The sequence below is a fragment of the Sarcophilus harrisii genome, chromosome 4 (genome assembly GCF_902635505.1).
Source record: "Sarcophilus harrisii chromosome 4, mSarHar1.11, whole genome shotgun sequence".
NCBI lineage: Eukaryota > Metazoa > Chordata > Mammalia > Dasyuromorphia > Dasyuridae > Sarcophilus > Sarcophilus harrisii.
The window spans coordinates 369,562,184-369,581,542 of NC_045429.1; the positions used below are offsets into that span (position 1 = coordinate 369,562,184).

Consider the following 19,359-nt stretch of genomic DNA (forward strand, 5'->3'; position numbering starts at 1 on the left):
TTTGCAAAGGCACAGTGGTGGAGATGCCATATTTTGTATGAATAGAGGAACATTGAGTAGAACTATTTGGTTGAAGTATAGTTTGTGAAAAGCAGTAATTTATAACCATCTTGGAAAAGTAAGCCAGACTTGGATTATAAAGGGCTAAATACCAAGCAAAATAATTTGTATTAATCCTAGAAGCAATAGGAAGCCACAAAAGGTTTTTGAAGAGAGCTATTATAGCGGGAGAAGAAAGTAATTTAGATTAAAAAAGTGAGTGTGAGAGACAAGGAAGTGTAGCAAAGAAATATATTTTTGTTTGTTTGTTTTTAGAAGTTTGTTGTGAAAAGATGGAGACATTTTGGATGACACTTAAGGGAATGGTAGGATTAAGGAAAGGTTTGGAATCTTTGTTCTAAGATGCAGGAAACTTGAACATGTTTATAAGCAGCAATGATAAAAGCAATGGATAAGAAGAGATTGAAGATTAGCCAAAGAAAGATAATGGCTACCAATTTTGTATTGATATTGGGAAGACACTATTTAATTCTTTTATTTTAACTATTTTAATCTACGTGTTAAAATTTGCTTTGTAGTTACGGAGTGTTGCTGTGGGAATTGCTTACAGGAGAAGTTCCCTATCGCGGCATTGATGGCCTTGCTGTGGCTTATGGAGTAGCTGTCAATAAGCTCACTTTACCAATTCCGTCTACCTGTCCTGAGCCATTTGCTAAGCTAATGAAAGGTATCTCTTTGCAGCTTCTATGTCTTGTGTATTTGTGGGGACAATGAAAATAACTCATTAGATTTTGTTGTTGTTATGGAAGGTAAGGTTGTGGTTTAGATGTAATTTAATGGTAGTAAGTATATAGCAATTATTTTATGCTTTTTGATACAAAATATCATATCTTTAAAAAAAATCTAGCCATATCATTGATTCAGTTACATAAAAGTATTTTATTGATGTATCTAGATAAATTAGACATCAATTATAGAATTCTAATTCAATTTGGATATACTCCTAAATCTGTACTTTAAAATTCCCCCTAAGGATCAAAAAGTTGCTTTTAAATCTTAACAGTCTTAGCACAATGTAGGTCATTTGATCCTTTCCCCTTTTGTAATTACCTAATGCTTTTTAGCCACGGATCTGTTAGATATTTATTTCTTAAAGATTTCTTCATGGCTGTAGAACTTCCATTTCTTTTGTTTGGGTTCATACAACATTATTTGGATCATGGTGACTTGGATGGCTAAATTTCAGAAATTAGTTATATGGAATGAAAATCCTCTATCTTTCAATAAATTATTTATAACATCACTACCACATTTGCTGTGCAAAATTAATCATTTTTGTTTCAGGCAGGAAATTATCAAATGGGTTAGTATTGATAGAAGTATTAGTGATTCAATATTAAATTGAAAATATTTTAGTTAAATTGGTAATTAAGCCTTTACTTCTGAAATATCAGAGTAATCTTGTAAATAAACTGAATTTTTTCAAGCTATGGAATTTGTCATTCTGATTTATTCTAGAATGCTGGGAGCAAGATCCACACATTCGGCCGTCATTTGCTTTAATCCTTGAACAGCTGACTGCCATTGAAGGTGCAGTTATGACTGAAATGCCTCAAGAGTCCTTCCATTCTATGCAAGATGACTGGAAACTAGAAATTCAGCAAATGTTTGATGAATTGAGAACTAAGGAAAAGGTAAGTAGAATCAATTCTGATAATGGAATATATGTTTTAAATTTCTAAGAAAATAACAAACTGATAACTTTTGTTAATATTGACCCACAATAATCCCAGACAACTTTATTGATGATTGTTTTCATGCAAAACCTCTTTACCCAATATATATTAATTTTGAAATGCAGTGTGATGATACATTCATCAACATATGGTATGGAAGAAAAATTTATAGGCTATTAACGGTGTCATAAAATACAATAGAAGATAAGAAATTAAAAGAACAAAGAAAAGATATTGGGGAAGCTAGCTTTAGTCTAATTTCTCAATCAGAATAGATTAGATGTCTCAGTGGGGAAATAGCATAAAATTTATAATGTTTTAATATAAAAGCTGGCTTGTGTTATTGATCAATTTTTTGTTGAAATTTTGGTTGATTTTTTTTTTTTTTTGTGTGTGTGTGTGTGTGTGTGTGTCACCCTCATGTTCCATTCTTTCTTCCCTCTCTCTGTCTTTGTTTTTCTCTCTCCCTCCCTCCCTCCTCTCCTCATTTCTGCAAAGAAAAATGCAGGATGACATGATTATTCTTTTCAGGACTATGATTGGGATTTTTAAAAGCAAGAAAATGAAGTAGATTTTCCACTATATTTAAGCATTCCCTGGATCAGTATTCCCTTTAGTTAAGTGAACTCAAAGCTGTATTTACACCAGACATAGTAGGACACATCTATGGTCTCTGCTGTTGGGAAGGTAAGGCTGATGGAAATCCTGAGCTTGCAGCTCTTTCAGTGAGCTAGGCTAATGTCCAGCATTAAGTTTGGCATTACTATGGTGAACCTGAAGGAGGGGAGCTGGTATGAGAAGATTGGAAACAAAGATCAATGCTCCCATAACAGTCATAATGGTGCTTGCTAGGTCCGTGAGTAGCCCTTGCACTTTTATCTCAATGAAATGAAGAAATTCAGATTTTACCAAAAAAAAAAAAAAAAAGGCTAGTATATTAAGACGTCACTGATTTATATACTAGTACAAAATCTAGCCTACAGAACAGTAGGAAATTTACTTCATCTTGTGGTATTAAAAACTTTTTTTTTTGGTCCAGATCTGTGATTATTCATTTTAGGAAATTATTGATGAGGGAATTTCTTTTACCAATATATATATTTGCAACAGTTATGATACTTAATAGTTTTAAAGAATTGTTCCAAATTTAGGTGCAGATCATATACACATATTATGTTTTCTTGAACCCTTACTCCTAATAGGCCCTAATCCTCACACTTACTCCAAGCTGAGTATTAAAAGATAAAGCATAATAGGATATTCTACAATGTGTTTTGAAACCCTTGTTCTAATCTCAACAGACTTCCTTATGTCCTTGAACTTTTTAGCTAACATTCCTTTTACTTGTTCTTTGTAATTAAAATCAGTTCTATTTTAAGGACCTCATCTTTCATTCCACTGGGTCCCTAAACCCTTCCACCCACCCTGACCCCGAGGGGTGAGAAAGGAAAGAGTAGATTGTCCCTTGTGCTCCATTGTTGCTTCCAGAGCCTGCCACCATCCTTCATTGATCTTTCTTCTTTTGTTTATGCTTCCTCTCTCCATCCTTGTGGATGCCATTCACTGAACTCCAATTAGTTCTTCTAACTGAGGCAGCATATTTTCCTTTGCCCACCTACTTCTCTCTACCACTTCTCCTGTCATTCTTCTGGGAGGATACAATGTTGATGTTGCTGACCCTTCTTAGCCTGAGCTAACAGTTCTCTAGTCTCTTCTACATCTTCTTTCAGTTGAATATTGACCAGTGATACAGAGAGTCCGCTATAAGTACCAATAGGCAGAAATAAGATGATGTTAGAAATGGGGACCTGACTGGGTAATGACATCTTCAAAAGAAATAGAGGAATTGAGAGGAGAAGATGGTTGAGGGAACTTAATTGAATTTGCCTTTAGACATGTTGAATTTAAGATGTTTATGAGACATCTAAATCAAAATAGATAAAAATCAGTCAATTAGAGATTTGAGAAGTTGGAGAAAGATGAAAGCTGATTATATAGATATGAACATTTTCTCTTTAGCATTGATGTTAAATAGTGAGATGAATGAGGCAATGCAAAAAGAGCAAAGAAAGAGGGCCTGGGACCAAGCCCTAGGTTTTATACACAAGCATTAAGGACAGGATATAATTAATAATCCTTCAAGGGAAACTAAGAAAGAGTGGCTAGAGAGGAGAGGTAAGAGCCGGGAGAAGACTGTGTCACAAAAATCCAGGGAGTTATTCAGAAGGGGGTGGTCAGTGTTATCAAAAGCTAAAGATTGGTCAGAAAATAATGACAATTTAGGGGAAAATAGTCATTGGATTTAGCAGTAAAGACATCGTTAGGGATAATTGGAGAGAATGGCCAGACTGCAGATACTTTAGAAGTTACTGGTAGAGAAAGTAGAGACACTGTTTATTGACAGCTTTTACTAAGAATTTGGCTATGAAAATAGGACAAATGATTAGACATCTTTTGAGAAAAAATTAAACAATCAAATTTAGATATGTCTTCTATTTTTATTTTTTTAGATTTTTTGATAATTGTGTATTTTTGCCTTTTATTTTACTTTGGAATTGTTATATGAAACTAAAATACTTCTTTTTGCAAGCTTCTGAATTTATTTTGTAGTTAAGAATTTAGAGTACTTGTCCAGTTTGAACATTTTAATTTTTTTTTTAATAGCCTTTTATTTACAGGTTATATGCATGGGTAACTTTACAGCGTTAACAATTGCCAAACCTCTTGTTCCAATTTTTCACCTCTTAACCCCCACCCCCTCCCCTAGATGGCAGGATGACCAGTAGATGTTAAATATATTAAAATATAAATTAGATACCCAATAAGTATCATTTTAATTTTTTTTTGATGGAATCAAAAGCATCATATATGTCTTTGTCATCTGTTTTTTAAGATAAGAGACATAAGACTTAGAATTAATGGTTAGTAACTTGGCTCTTCTTTTGTGTGTTATTCAGTAAACTCTAAGATTCCATAGATACTGGTTCCTCCTGGGATTCTTGGCTTCTTATCAGTGTGTGTGTCTATCTTTGTGCATGCGGGCATGCACCTGTGTTTGATTCACTTTGAGAAATAATATTACTGTTAATGATTAACATCTGTTGCCAGGAACCTGGATTTTCCATTACTAGAATGACTAGTGCCAAGCAGTTAAATAAATATTACTACTGGTAATCTGACCAACTAAAAGAATTAATTCTCTGTGTGCTTTTTAATTTGAAAGTATTCAAAAAGGCCTTAATACTGTTGTTGTTATTGTTGTTGATTTCTTTTTGAATGTTTAAAATCCCATTAGAGGAAAAAACTTTCCCCCTTGCTTTTTCTTTTGATCTTCTATTTTCTCTTAAACAGTTTTTAAAAAGCAACTTTTCCCCACAGAGCCTTTCATTTCAAGAAAATAAACTTTTTCTGCTTCATCTTACCTATCTGGTCTCTCTCATAACAGAGACTCACATTTTTGAGAGTACATTGTCTATGCTCAGGACTAAAAAAAAATATTACTCTTTTAATCACCCAACTATAATCAAAAAGAAAAGCAAAATCTAGTCCTTTCTGTACCTAATTCTATTATATTGTATCTAATTTAATACTAGTGTATTGATAAAAATATGCTAGTCAATGACTTGGTATAGTCCAGATGAAGAAACTCCCTCTACTAATATAAGTTGGAGAGAAAGGAGAGAAAATGCTGAATTAAATTAGGTAACTGAAGAAAAATCATCGAAGTGTAAGTAAGCTAGAATAAAACTCACATGCACTAACTAGGAGAAGCTGAACTGAAAGAAAATGAACAGGTTGCACTTGTAAAATATTTTTAAAGAAGTAAATTTAATTTATAAGTAAGGGTCACCATTTTCCAGGGTTATTAAGTAAATATCTTAATGAATTAATAAATTGCTAAAGGTGAATAGTATTTTATGCCCAGAAATCATTTGAATAAAATTGGTATGCTTTAAAGCATTTTAAGTAAATTTGCTCTTCTGCCCTGCAGTCTTATTTATATTATTTCTTGGGAAATCCCTTCCTCCATACTTTCTTCTTTTGTTATTGAAAAAGTAAACTTTTAGCAAAGGTTGAGTTAGTTGGATATAAATTAGGGAAAAATTTTTGTACTGATTTGCTACCATACCTATAGTAAGATTTATCTTTGTTTTATTTATTTTTTGGTAGGAGCAGGACTTTTTGGGATTGTTTTCTGTGAAGATTTGGAATTAAATTTCCATTTGAATCTATTTACAAATACTCTCTGGACAAGGAATTTTGGGGACCTTAATGTAATATGACTTCCATCCTCAGTGAATCTAACTTTTGCAATATAGTTCTTTACAAACTCAATCTTAAACAGAGAAGGGGGGGAGAGGGTGAAGAAAAGGGGCATATTTAAATATGACCTGTTTTTATGTAATGAGAAACTATAATACAAACTGCATTTACATTTATGACTAACATTTTATCTGAAAAGATAGTTATGGTTTCTAAAAAAGAACACTCCTCTCCCCCCAGACAATTGGGGTTAAGTGACTTGCCCAGGGCCACACAGCCAGGAAAGTGTTAAGTGTCTGAGATCATATTTGAACTCAGATCCTCCTGACTTCAGGGCTGGTGCTCTATCCACTGCACCACTTAGCTGCACACCCTTCCCCCTCCCCCCCAAGAACTTTTAATAGACTATTTTAAGATGAAATGTGGCTGGAGCTTTGTATAAATGGACTTCTTTCTTTCTCTACCTATGCTTAATTTATTAGTGGGATAATCTAGAAAAGAAAGTAAAATGATATATAGCATTAACAAGTATTAATATGTTAGCTGAAGACCAAAACACAGTACAAAAGTTTAGAGAACAAATGTTATTTAAAATTATAGAATTGCTTAGGTATAATGTTGAATCAATAATTAGTAAGATAAAATGTTCTGTGAATTTTTAGTTCATACATTGGGTTTTTTTTAAATCATTAATTTTAATAAATTATAAAGTGTTTTCATGGAATTTTATTTTTTAATTTCTTAACCCATGAAGATTTGGAAAGAAGTGAATTTTGAACATGTGTTCCCTTATATTTGAAATATGATGTACTATAATATTTGATCAGGCTTACCATATTTTAGTTTTAAGTTTCCTTTCTTTGTGAGCAGTTCTGTGAACATCAACTCAAGTTGCTAACAATTAAAAAAGTCTGTTGAGTCCAATGTGTCTGTAAAGATTACTTTTGAAATGTGAATAACTTCCTAAATTTATCTGTTTTTCAAGTTTGAATTTTTCCTTATTGGGTTTTTAAAAAATGGAACCTAGTGAAATGTGTTGGAATTTGTCACTTGCATGAGAGGGGCCAGGTCAAGAGAGTTTGTACATATTAGAGAAATGCAAAGAGCAAGACTGAGCCTGTGCAGAGACATTTGGGTTTAGGCTAAGTTAATAATTATGTACTGAAAAAGTCTTAGCACTAACTTTCCTACCTACAAAAAGATCTGCCCTTTGAAGACTGAAATTACCATGTAGTTGGTGGGGAGGGGAAAAATGTTTCAACATTTCACTTTTGCATGGGAATCTTAACTAGTTAGAAATAGTAACTTATTTGTATAATTTAAAAAAATCAGAAATGTAATTTCCCCTCAAACATTAGTTCAATTTTCTGTTTATATATAGGTACATATACATATCTACATATACACATATTTTTTTTGTCTTGTTTTAGGAGCTGCGATCCCGCGAAGAGGAGCTAACTAGAGCAGCTCTTCAGCAGAAGTCTCAGGAAGAATTGTTAAAAAGGCGTGAGCAACAACTAGCTGAACGAGAAATTGATGTTTTAGAGCGAGAACTTAATATTTTGATATTCCAATTAAATCAAGAGAAGCCAAATGTAAAAAAGAGGAAAGGAAAATTTAAGAGAAGCCGTTTAAAACTGAAAGATGGACATCGGATTAGTTTACCCTCAGGTGTGATTTTGATAAAAATAAGTCTTATCTGAAATTTATCATGTAATGGCATAAAAATACCCTTTATCTTTGTCCCAGTTTTAACATATTTAAGTTATCCAAACAATTTTATTAATCTTTTTTCTTTTAAATCTTATTACATAGAAATCAAAGGGGGAAAAGATGGTTTTAAATTCAAGTTGGACATATTTTCTTACCTCTTCCATGTGATCACAATGAACCATTCATATGCTCATAAAAGGCAACCATAAAGATATAATTACATTTTCTTTCTTTTTGTGTAGTTAACTGGTACCTGTGTGTGATATGTCAGAATCAGTGAATCCCAGAGTTGGAAAAGTTTTCAGGGACCATCTAGTCCAATTTATACCTCTTTAGCATCCCAGCAAATAGCTCTTCAGCAGTTGCTTGTTGGTTAATTGCTGCATTCAGAATCATTAAAATTTTACAGAATTACTGTTGTATTTTGATGTGAATTCTTTTGGTAGGTGACAATGTGTGGTGCAGTAGATTGATGGATCTGGAATTAGAGGGCCTAGGTTTGACTACTGGATCTCCCACTCTCACCAGCCTTTAGTCATAGCAACAAGTACATCAGTTTCTCTTGCTTTCTCTTTCTTCATGAAGAAGGTTGGAGAGACTGTGCAGATGATTGCCCCAGGAATCAGCAAGGCAAGTAAGGCACCTTGACACTCCTGCTTCTGACTGTTTTTGAGTATGACTTTTTTGGGTCTCATAGACTGCATTTCCATTTGCCCCAGGAGGTTAAACTTTAAGGGAACATTTTGAACATTCTCTTCTTCTGAATCAAAAAATTTCCATCTAACTTCTTATATTCTCTCTAAGCTCACTGCTCACTTTTTAGAATTGTCTCCCCATCTTAGTGATCCTGAGCTCCTTGTGGTAGCTATGCAAACCATATTCTTCATGTTCATCTTGTTGCTGTGTCAGGCCCGTCAGTGTTAGCCTTTGATTGTTCCACTCCAGATCTTGCCCGCCCTTTCCTTTGAATCCTGTGGAATTCCTTCTGCCAACCAAAAAATTTCCTTTCATCTTAAACTTCTTTCAAACTTTCTAGTCCTCAAAGGGATATAGTCCAAAGACATACTTTCACTCATCAGTCTTTCCAGTACTGGCCATCCTTTCTCTCATACTCTCAACTGTGCTCACAGTGGGCAAATGGAAGTACTGCTTGCTCTCCATTACTATTTTTAGACCCTTTATCTTCTACAATCATTAAGTAACCTTCTCTTTTAAGGTTCATACTATACAGATGTATTACAGAGTCTACATCAGGTGACTGAATGACACTTATTTATCAGCATCTAGGATATTTTCCTTCCTTCCACAGTGAATTCAGTGTATGCTCATAGGCTTTTTCACCTCCCCATCTCTTGTGATCATATTAGGAGATATAAAGATATACACTGGTGCTTCCTCAAAAACCTTAACTCCCAGTTTCAGTTGCTTTGATTCTTCCGTCACAGCTCAGCTATACACTTTGAGATGCTCATATTCTTAGTTTTACCATCTCCCATAAATGTTCCATGTCCTTGTTTGTGAACTTGGAAATTCTTTATCTGATCATAATCTTTCCCTATGCCTTATGACTTCACTTTTTCACCCTCTCTGTAGCCTCCATTCCCTCCACCCCTCTTATCTTTTTCAGTGTATCACTGCTGCACTGCCTATGCTCTCTCCTCCCTTCTCAATATCTACCCCTTGTTTGCTGTCCTGTAGTTTCCATTTCTTTTCTCTTGGTTTTCTCATCAACTATGGCTTGCCACATCTCAACCCTGAATTACTTTAACCACTTCTCTCCATCACTCTTACTCACTTGCTTCTGAATGGGGCTACAGAGAATCTAGGAGCTCTGCCTACTAGGTCTTCTAATAATTTATTCATTACAGCAAACAGAAATTCTGATCTTTCTTAATCACTTCTTTATCCCACTCTCCAAACCTTCTTGTCTCTCCTTGAGTTTTCCAGACATTTCCTTTCACTCTCTCACAAGATTTTGTAAACTCTGTAATCTGATGTCTGACCTCATCATCTAACTGTAAGTACCCTCTTTGGAATAACTAGTGATTTTGTAATTGCCACGTGTAAAGGTCTTTTCTTAATTTATCATTCTTGATTTCTCCATAGCATGTGACACTGTAGATCATTTCTCTGGTTATTCTTTCCTTTCTCTTAACTCTTTTTATTTGACTGTTCCTTTTCATTTCTTTTCTTCATCTTCTCACATACCCTGGCTATTGGTATTCCCTAAGTTTTCACTCTTGCCCTCTTTTTTTTTCTTTCTTTCCAATATAACTCACATAGTGAACTCCTCCTCAGCTCCTGTGGGTTCAGTTATTATTATCTCTATGTAGATAATTCCTCTATCTATATAATCAGCCTTTGACTCTCTCCTGAGTCCCACATTGACAATTGCTTTTTGACTTCTTGAATTAGATGTCAGATCTGTCATTTGATCAATCGTCTATCCCATATGCATAGTAAACACAACATATCCAAACCAGAGTACCTTCTCTTTTCCCCCAAAATTTTGCCTCTTCTCAACTTCCCTATTACTATTTAAAAAAAACCATCATCCTCCCATTCATCCAGGCTCATAATCTTGGCATCATTCTCAACTGCTAAATCACCCTTGTCTGTATGTCCAATACTAGGTGAAATCATAACATTTATTTGTACCTGAAAACCCTTTTGCATGTTTACTGTTTTCTATTCACAGAACCACCACCTAGTTTAGACCTCATCACCTCATCCAGAATACTGTAAAAATTTAGTTGGTCCCCCTCTCAAATCTCTCTCCACTCTAATCCTTCCTTCTTTCAGGTTGCCAAGATTATTTTTCTAATGCACAGGAGTGATTTTGTCTTCTGCCAGCTTAATGATTTGCTGGTTACTCTCTGTTACCTCCAATATCAAACATAAACCCCCTTGCTTAGTATGTAAAGCTCTTCATAGCCTGGCCCTTTCCTACATCTTTATTCTAATTAAGCCTTCTGCCCTTCCATCTACTCAGGGGTCCAACTGCTCAGCTTAATTTGCTGTTTTTCAGACATAACACTTCATCTTATAGACTCTACAGCTTTGTATGTGGTTGTTGTTCTCACAGTGGGATGCAGTAACATCTGTTTCTACTTCTGGGCTTGCATGGCTTCCCACAAGATGTAGCTCAAACCCCACCTTCTGCAGGAGGCCTTACCTCGTCCCCCTTGCTTCTAGTAACTTCCCCTTTCTAGTGATCTACCATTTATTTACTCATACCTCTGGTATGTGCATAGTTATTTACATGCTGTCTCCTCCCTTAGAATATAAACTATTCTTACCTTTCTTTGTGTCCTCAATACTTTGCACTGTGCTTAGCATATAATAAGTGCATAATAAATATTTGCTGTCCAGATGACTGAAAAGATGAGATCTTTTACCTCCTTGACCTTGGGGCCTTCTTCTGTAATGTGTCTGAAAACATTTAGTAGGAGTATCTCAACCAAGCAGATATGTTTTCTTTGCCACAAAAATGTTGGCAAAGTGGAACAAAAGCAATAGATTTGAAATCATGGAACTGAGTTTCAAATCCTCCATCTGCCACTTACTGCCCTGATAACTTTAAACAAGATGCCTAAACGTCTAAAATAAGGGGATTGGCCAGGATGGCCTCTGATGTCCCTTTCAGCTCAAAGTCTAGAATCCCTTTAAGGAAATGTATTTTAAAACCATTTTATTAAAAAAAAAAAAAAAAAGGTGAAAATGTACCAACACAAGTCTCTATAATGAAATATCACTCAGTATACTTGCTTTCTTCTTAAAGCACACCTTGGCTTACATCCAGAGAAGATAAAGATAGACTTAAGTTCATACCAGAGTGATTTCATTCCAGGATCATACTTCATGAGTCTTTTTTCTTCCTTATCTGAGAAAAGGAGACATTTTTGGTCAAAAAATAAATCAGGATATCAGATTTTAACATGCAATTTGGCTCTTGAAAAGAGACTCCTAGTTGAACTATAACTAAAAATCTAAAACAACTCCAGCCTGGTGTAGTGGAAAGTAAATTTGTAATCAGAGGACTCAACTTCAGATCCTGCCTCTTGATTCCCCTTGTGATCATGAGCATGACTTTGCCTCTTTGAGTTTCAGTTTCTGTATTTGTAAATGGAGAAGGATAGAGACTTCTGGCTTTTGACCTATGCTGCCTTTTTTCTCTGAAGGGAAGAGTAAATTTATTGTATCATATATAAAATCCAATATTGCTATATACTGGTCCACAAGATGGTGCTAGCTTATCATGAAATACATTGTCCTCATCTGTCTTTCTCTCTCCTATTCCCCACAAATAGAACGGATGATGACAGTTTGTATGGAATGCCCAAAAAGTTTAATAGGTAAATAATAAGATGATTTTTCTTTTTAGAAGGTTTAAATGTCTTGAAAACTTAAGAGAGAAGAGGGCACAAATCTTTAAAGTAAAAGCATTCATATTACTAAGATAGCACTATGTATCTAAAAGATCCCTATTTTAGTCACATTGATAATAAGTAGCAAGATAATAATTATGCTTCAAAAGATCTCTAGTTTTGTCATTTGGGACACTGTCTTCCTCTGATGTGGGTCTGCACGCTTCTCTACTTAAGTGGATCTTCACTTGGTAGCAAGGTGATGGCAGTAAGCCTTCTTGAACTTAGGCTGATCCTCAGTCAGCAAAGTCATTTAGCACATGAGAAATGCCTGCTCTGTGTGTGTGTGTGTTAGGACTTAGGATTTATAAAGACAAAGGTAAAGTAGTTCTTAACCTTTAAAGATCTTCCCATCTCTCCAGGGAAACACCAGCTTGGCACTTTGGTAAGCAGCCTGAATTTGAATTCCAACTCTGTATTTAGTATCTGTGTGACCTGGGACAGGTTATTTAATCTCTCTAGGTCTCTGTTACTTACCTTCAGTTGCAAAGTCTTTAATGAATCCTCTTGAGGTATAAATCTATGAGTTTATGATTCTGTATATAAAATAAATAGATTCATTCCAGAGGTTCATTCTAGCATTAGCCACTAGGGGGAATCAGGAAAACTCTCTCATGTAGGAGATGTCATTTGAACTGGAAATTGAATGGATTTAGGGATACTAGGAGACAGAAAACATTCCTGGACCTTCACTGGAAACCTTTATATCTATCTTTGTGTAAGATTCATCTATTTAAGTAGGAAGTTATTAGAAGTATTATGATAATAGAACTTTTTACAAAGCAATAATGAAGCAATTTTTTTTTACAATAAAATGCATTTATTATCATGTAGCTTCTGAAATGTAAGCATTTATGTTCTCTTAATACAGGTCATAGATCTGGAAGGGATATTGGAGGTCGTTGAGTTCAATCTCCTCTTGATACAAATGAGACACAGATTGAATGGCTTGCCTAAGTTCACATTGATATTTAGTGTGATAGGCAAGATTTAAAACCAAATACTAGTACTTTAGAACACCAATGGATTTTATCATAAAAGGTTAATCTATATGTCATCTAAAGGGAAGAACTTTGATCCAAAGACTTAAATTCTGATTCTAGAAAATAGGTTATAATTTTTAGCAAAAGTGACATTGTGATTTGTTTGCTTGTTTTTCAACAACAATACTTGGAACTCTTTGGAGAAAAAGATACTCTGCTTTTATTAGAAATTAGCCAATTTTTTTGCCTCATTAACTTCGTCCTTACAGTTTGTCAGACTTATATTTAATACTTCTTAACAGTTATATTTTCTTGCTCATGTAATAGAATGCAACAACATGCTTTTCTTCTCTTAAAGAACTTAAAAACTATTTTACTTTCATTGTATCCTTTGTATAATATTTATGCCATTATACTATGAACTAGTTGGCTTATAAATTATTTTTATGAATTTCCTTATTCTACCTACAGAAGATCAAGTGCTATAAATTAAGTCTAAAAGTTGTTTGTTTTTTTTGAGGAAAGTGCTTATAGATTGTTATATGTCATTTTCCATACTGTCTTTTTTTTTTTTTTTAACTTTATTTATATGTCAAAAGAATCATTTCAGTACCCAAAGTGGAAATTCAGTATTGTTTACTTTTTTTATCCAACAGATTTCCAGCACAAAATAACAGTTCAGGCTTCCCCAAATTTGGACAAACGAAGAAGTTTAAACAGTAACAGTTCTAGCCCACCAAGTAGTCCAACAATAATTCCTCGCCTTCGAGCTATACAGCGTAAGTTGGAGACTTATTCTTCCCTCCTCTTCTCACTATTACATAAATAAATTCAATCTATTATGATACTTATTTTGCATTAACATTGATCAAAAGTGTTTAGCAAACTGTTAGTAAATGTATATTTAGCTAATTTTGAAAATAAAAGTTGGAGAGGGCAGTTAGGTGGCACAGTGGATAGAGCACCAGCCCTGGAGTCAGGAGAACCTGAGTTAAAATCTGGCCTCAGACACTTAACGCTTCCTAGCTGTGTGACCCGGGGCAAATCACTTAACTCCAATTGCCTGGGGGAGGGAGGCAAAGAAATGTAAAGTCGGTTTGGGCTTCCTGGGAATCACAGAATATCAGAGCCAGCAGGGAGCAGAGAGGTCAATTAGTCACCAACCCACATCTAAATTGGAATCCTCTTTATAATACCCCTAACAAGTGTCCATCTGGCATTTACTTCAAGACCTCTGGTGAAGGGAATCTTCTACTACCTCAGGAAATTGTTCTTTTTTGGGATATCTGTCACATTTTTTGGATTCAAAGTTAATTTTTTGGTTTCAATACAGTTCCTTAAATACCTTAAGAAGAAAAAAACAAAACACAAAAGCACATAGCTTTAGATATTTAGATGAATACTATGAAATTATAATCATCTGACTGGGAAGATGAAGATTTTGAAGTAGAATGAAGAGTTTTTAATACTAGAAGCTAAGTGATCTGGACAATCTAAAGATCAGCATACTGGTCATAGTTCAATATTGCCTCATAAGTCTATGCATATATATATATATATATATATATATATATATATATATGTATAAAATGCATGTACACACAGGTATGCATATATTTGTATGTATGTATCTATTTATATACATTTTTAAAAAATTATTTATGCACAAACACACACAGTGTCCCAAAAGTCTTAGTGCAATTTTGTGCTTTAAAAATCTGCATGGAAATTAGTATGCTGTGACAGATAATATTTACCCAGATATAATGTTTATTCCAAGAATAAATACTTTATGAAAATAGTTATCCTTTCCAGGATTTTGATGCTTCCTGTTATTTCCTGCTTCAGTTATCGATATCGATAGATATCGGAGACAAGTAAATTATTTTAAAATTATTTGTTATATTTTCACATTGTCTTGGTAGTATTTAGATTCTCTCTCCCCTCTACTCTTCTTCTCTAATTGCCCCTTTCCATTCCTATTCTCTCTTTCCTTTTATTCTTTGCTTTTCTTCTCCCCAGAAAAGAATTAAAAAAAAAAAGTTTTGTCTGACAAGAAATAATATTCATTCACCTTTGCTTGTGCTGAGCTGAGTATCAAATTAAGTGCTAGATGAAAATCTACTAGAATTAAAAAAAAAAAGTTACTGTTTCTTCCAAAGATGGTTGACTTCAAATCAGAAAAATAATCTAAATCCTGATAAATTCTGTTTCATGTATGTACCTGTTGATGCATCTAGTAATTATCATATGTATAGATGTAAGACATTTAGGGCAGTGATTTGTGTTCCCACCTCCATTTTTCACAGAAAGAGTATTTCTTCTAAATAATTACCAAAGATAGGCTTTATTGAAGGTGATATATCTATTGGCCTAGATTGGAATAGTAAACAGAGCTGACTAAGAAACTCCTTGGAGGATTTGAGCAATTTAGTTATTCTTCATTATGCTCTACCTCCTCTTTTTTAAACTTACTCTGGACTGTCAGTCCTTTGATTGAGGCACATTGAATGTGACATATTTATTAAGAAATTTTAGTCAGGGGACAATCACAGTTGTATTAATAACATAATAGGATCCAACTATTCAAGGGGGTGTATGATAAAAACCTTTTTGAGGTGGCCCTAATGGGAAAGATCCCTGTACTCCACCTCTAATACCATCTGCCATAAGCTTTTAGCAAGTGGGAACTTTCCCTTCAAAGAGCACAGTTTGGTCTTAGTTATTAGAACAACCTTTCTATATTTTTTTCCCTTTTCTCTGTACTCTCATCCATTCCAGTCTAAGGTAAAGCTTTTCTTCACCTCTTACACATTGGATAATCAAAATCCTAATGGGCTTTAAATTTTTTTTTTTTCAATTAATGTGCTGGGTTTTTTGTTTTTTTTTTTTCTCTCCTTTCTCCATTCCTCCACATTTGGGAGAAGAAAAAAGAAAAGCAATAATTGTATTACAATATTACAATAATTGGAATCATTATGCATAGTTAGGCAAAACAAATTTTCTTTAATCTCTTTAGTTCATCACCTCCTTGGCAGGAGTGGGTCCTCACTCTTTATCATCTGTTATGCTAACATACATTTGTTATGTATTTTTCTGAAAAAGCCTCTTTCTTTTATATGTCCCTGGACAGTTTCCAAGAGGAAGCTTTCAGCTTCACTCTTCTGTTTCCTTAGGTTCCAGAAGCCCCTGTTTTTGCCATGCTTTTACTTTTTTAGACTTTACAGTTGATATTTCTTCTTTCTCCCAGCTTTAACCAAAATAGAATTCTTTCCTTTGTTGTAATAAATAAGGGAGTATGGCTTAGTAAAAAATTGGATTCTGCTTGAGGTTCTTCCTCCCCTATTTTTACCCCTGTATAACTTTAAACATAATTAACTTGTGATGTTCAAATCTGTTGCCACACTTCTGTTTCCATAGTCACCACCCTAGTATACAAACTTCATATATACCTGCCTGGACCAATGCAAAATCTACCTAATCTTTCTTCCTACTTCTGTTCCAATGTCTTTACTTTCTAATTAATCCTTCATACTATTGCCAGAATAATCTTTCTTATGGATGGATTCCTTGTTTCAGAATGTTTTGATCTTTATATTACAGTATTACTATCTATTGTTTGTTTCAAATGCTTGGAAGTCTCAACTCCAAATGGCAAGTTATCAAGAGCTATGTTCTTATTGAAATTTGACTCTTCTTATGATCTTGCTATAATTTGCTCCTGGCATAGAAGAATTGTGCTGCTGATAAGACTTCCTTGGACTTTTTCTCAAATGTTGTTAATTTAGTGATTATCACAATTTTTAAAAAGTTTTTATTTTCAGAATATATGCATAGAGTTTTCATCATTCACCCTTGCAAAACTTTATGTTCCAAATTTTTTTCTCCCTCTCTTCCCCCACCTCCTCCCCTAGACAGCAAGTAATCTAATATATGTTAAATCTGTGCAGTTCTTCTAAACATATGTCCACAATTATGCTGCACAAGAAAATTAGATCAAAAGGGGGGGGGGAATGAGAAAGAAATTAAAATGGAAACAAAACAACATCAGAAAAAGATGAAAATAGTAGTTGTGATTCACACTCAGTCCTCACAGTCCTTTCTCTGGATGCCGATGGCTCTTTCCATTACAAGGTCATTGGAAATGGCCTAAATCACTTCATTATTGAAAAGAGCCAATTCCATCAGAGTTGATCATTATATAATCTTCTTGTTGTTGCTGTGTACAGTGTTCTCCTGGTTCTACTCACTTCACTTAGCATCAGTATGTGTAAGTCTCTCCAGGCCTCTCTGAAATCATCCTGCTTGTTTGTTCCTTATTTAGAACAATAATATTCCATTACATTCATATACTATAACTTATTCAGTCATTCCCCAACTGATGGGCATCCATTCAGTTTCTAGTTCTTTGCCATAATAAAAAGAACTACTACAAACATTTTTGCACATGTGGGTCCTTTTTGCTTTTTTAATGATCTCTTTAGGATACAGATCCAATAGAAACACTGCTAGATCAAAAGGTATACACATTTTGATAGCCCTTTGGGCATAGTTCCAAATTGTTCTCCATAATGGTTGGATTAGTTCACAACTCCACCAATAATGTATTAGTGTCCCAGTTTTCTCACATCCCCTCTAACATTCAGCATTATCTTTTCCTGTCATCTTTGCCAATCTTAGAGGTGTGTAGTGGTACCTAAATTGTCTTAATTTGTATTTCTCTGATCAGTAGTGATTTAAAGCATTTTTTCCATATGATTACAGATGACTTTAATTTCATCATCTGAAAATTGTCTGTTCATATCCTTTCACCATTTATCAATTGGAAAATGACTTGTATTCTTATAAATTTGAGTCAGTTCTCTCTATATTTTAAAAATGATTCCTTTATCAGAATCCTTGGATGTAATTTTTTCCCCCAATTTGCTATTTCCCTTCTAATCTTGTTTGCATTAGTTGTTTTTATGCAATCAGAATTAGACATTTTGCATTCCATAATGTGTTCTTGTTCTTCTTTGGTCATAAATTCCTTCCTCCTTCACAGATCTGAGAGGAAGATTATCCTTTGTTCTTCTAATTTACTTATAGTATCACTCTTTATGTCTAAATCATACACCCATTTTGACCTTATCTTGGGTATAAGTATTAGGTGTGGATTAATGCCTGATTTCTGCCATATTAGTTTCCAATTTTCCCAGCAATTTTTGTCAAATAATGAATTCTTATCCCATAAGCTGCAGTCTTTGGGTTTATCAAACATTAAGATTACTATAGTCATTAACTATTGTGTTTTGAGAACCTAACCTCAAACAAGGTTTGAGAACCTATTCCACTGATGGATTACGTGATTTCTTAGTACCAAATGGCTTTGATGGCCACTTCTTTATAATAGAGTTTTAAGTCTGGTATAACTAGGTCACCTTCATGTGCATTTTTTCATCAATTCTCTTGAAATTCTTGATCTTTTGTTCTTTCAGATAAACTTTTTTATTTTTTCTAGCGCTATAAAACAATTTCTTGGGAGTTTGATATGGTACTGAATAAGTAGACTAATTTAGGTAGAATTGTCATTTTTATTATATTAATTTGGCCTACTTATGACCACTTGCTATTCTTCCAGTTGATTAGATCTGGCTTTATTTGTGTGGAAAGTGTTTTGTAATTGTGATCATATAGTTTCTGACTTTGTCTTGGCTAGTAGACTCAAATTATCTGAAGTATTTTAAAATGGAATTTCTCTTTGTATCTCTTGCTGCTGAATTTTGTTGGTAACATATAGAAATGCTGATGATTTCTGTGGATTTATTTTGTGTTCTACATCTTGGCTAAAGTTGGAAATTGTTTCTAGTAGTTTTTAAGTTGATTCTCTAAGTACACCATCATATTATTTTCAAAGAGTAATAATTTGGTTTCCTTATTACCTACTGTAATTCCTTTAATTTCTTTTTCTTCTCTTATGACTGAAGCTAATATTTCTAATACAATATTGCGTATTAGTACTAATGGTGATAGTGGGCAACCTTTTCCCAGCCCTGATTTTGCTGGGAATGTTTCTAGTTTATCTCCATTACATATGATGCTTTTACTGATGGTTTTAAATAGATGCTACTGATCATTTTAAGGAAAAATCCATTTATTTTTATACTCTCTAGTGTTTTTAATAGGAAATGGGTGTTGGATTTTATCAAATACTTTTCCCGTATTGAGATAATCACCTATGACTTCTTTTTTATATCC

At 34.0% G+C, this 19,359-nt stretch overlaps 1 protein-coding gene across 1 annotated transcript in view; it reads left to right on the forward strand.

Moving 5' to 3' along the window:
* MAP3K21 (mitogen-activated protein kinase kinase kinase 21) overlaps window positions 1-19,359 on the forward strand; it is a 62,749-nt gene that overhangs the window by 33,042 nt on the left and 10,348 nt on the right. Inside the window, exons 3-6 of the mRNA XM_012547967.3 lie at window positions 579-727; window positions 1,519-1,694; window positions 7,430-7,670; window positions 13,779-13,901. Of these exons, the coding sequence (XP_012403421.2) occupies window positions 579-727; window positions 1,519-1,694; window positions 7,430-7,670; window positions 13,779-13,901 (689 nt within the window). The remainder of the gene's footprint in view (window positions 1-578; window positions 728-1,518; window positions 1,695-7,429; window positions 7,671-13,778; window positions 13,902-19,359) is intronic.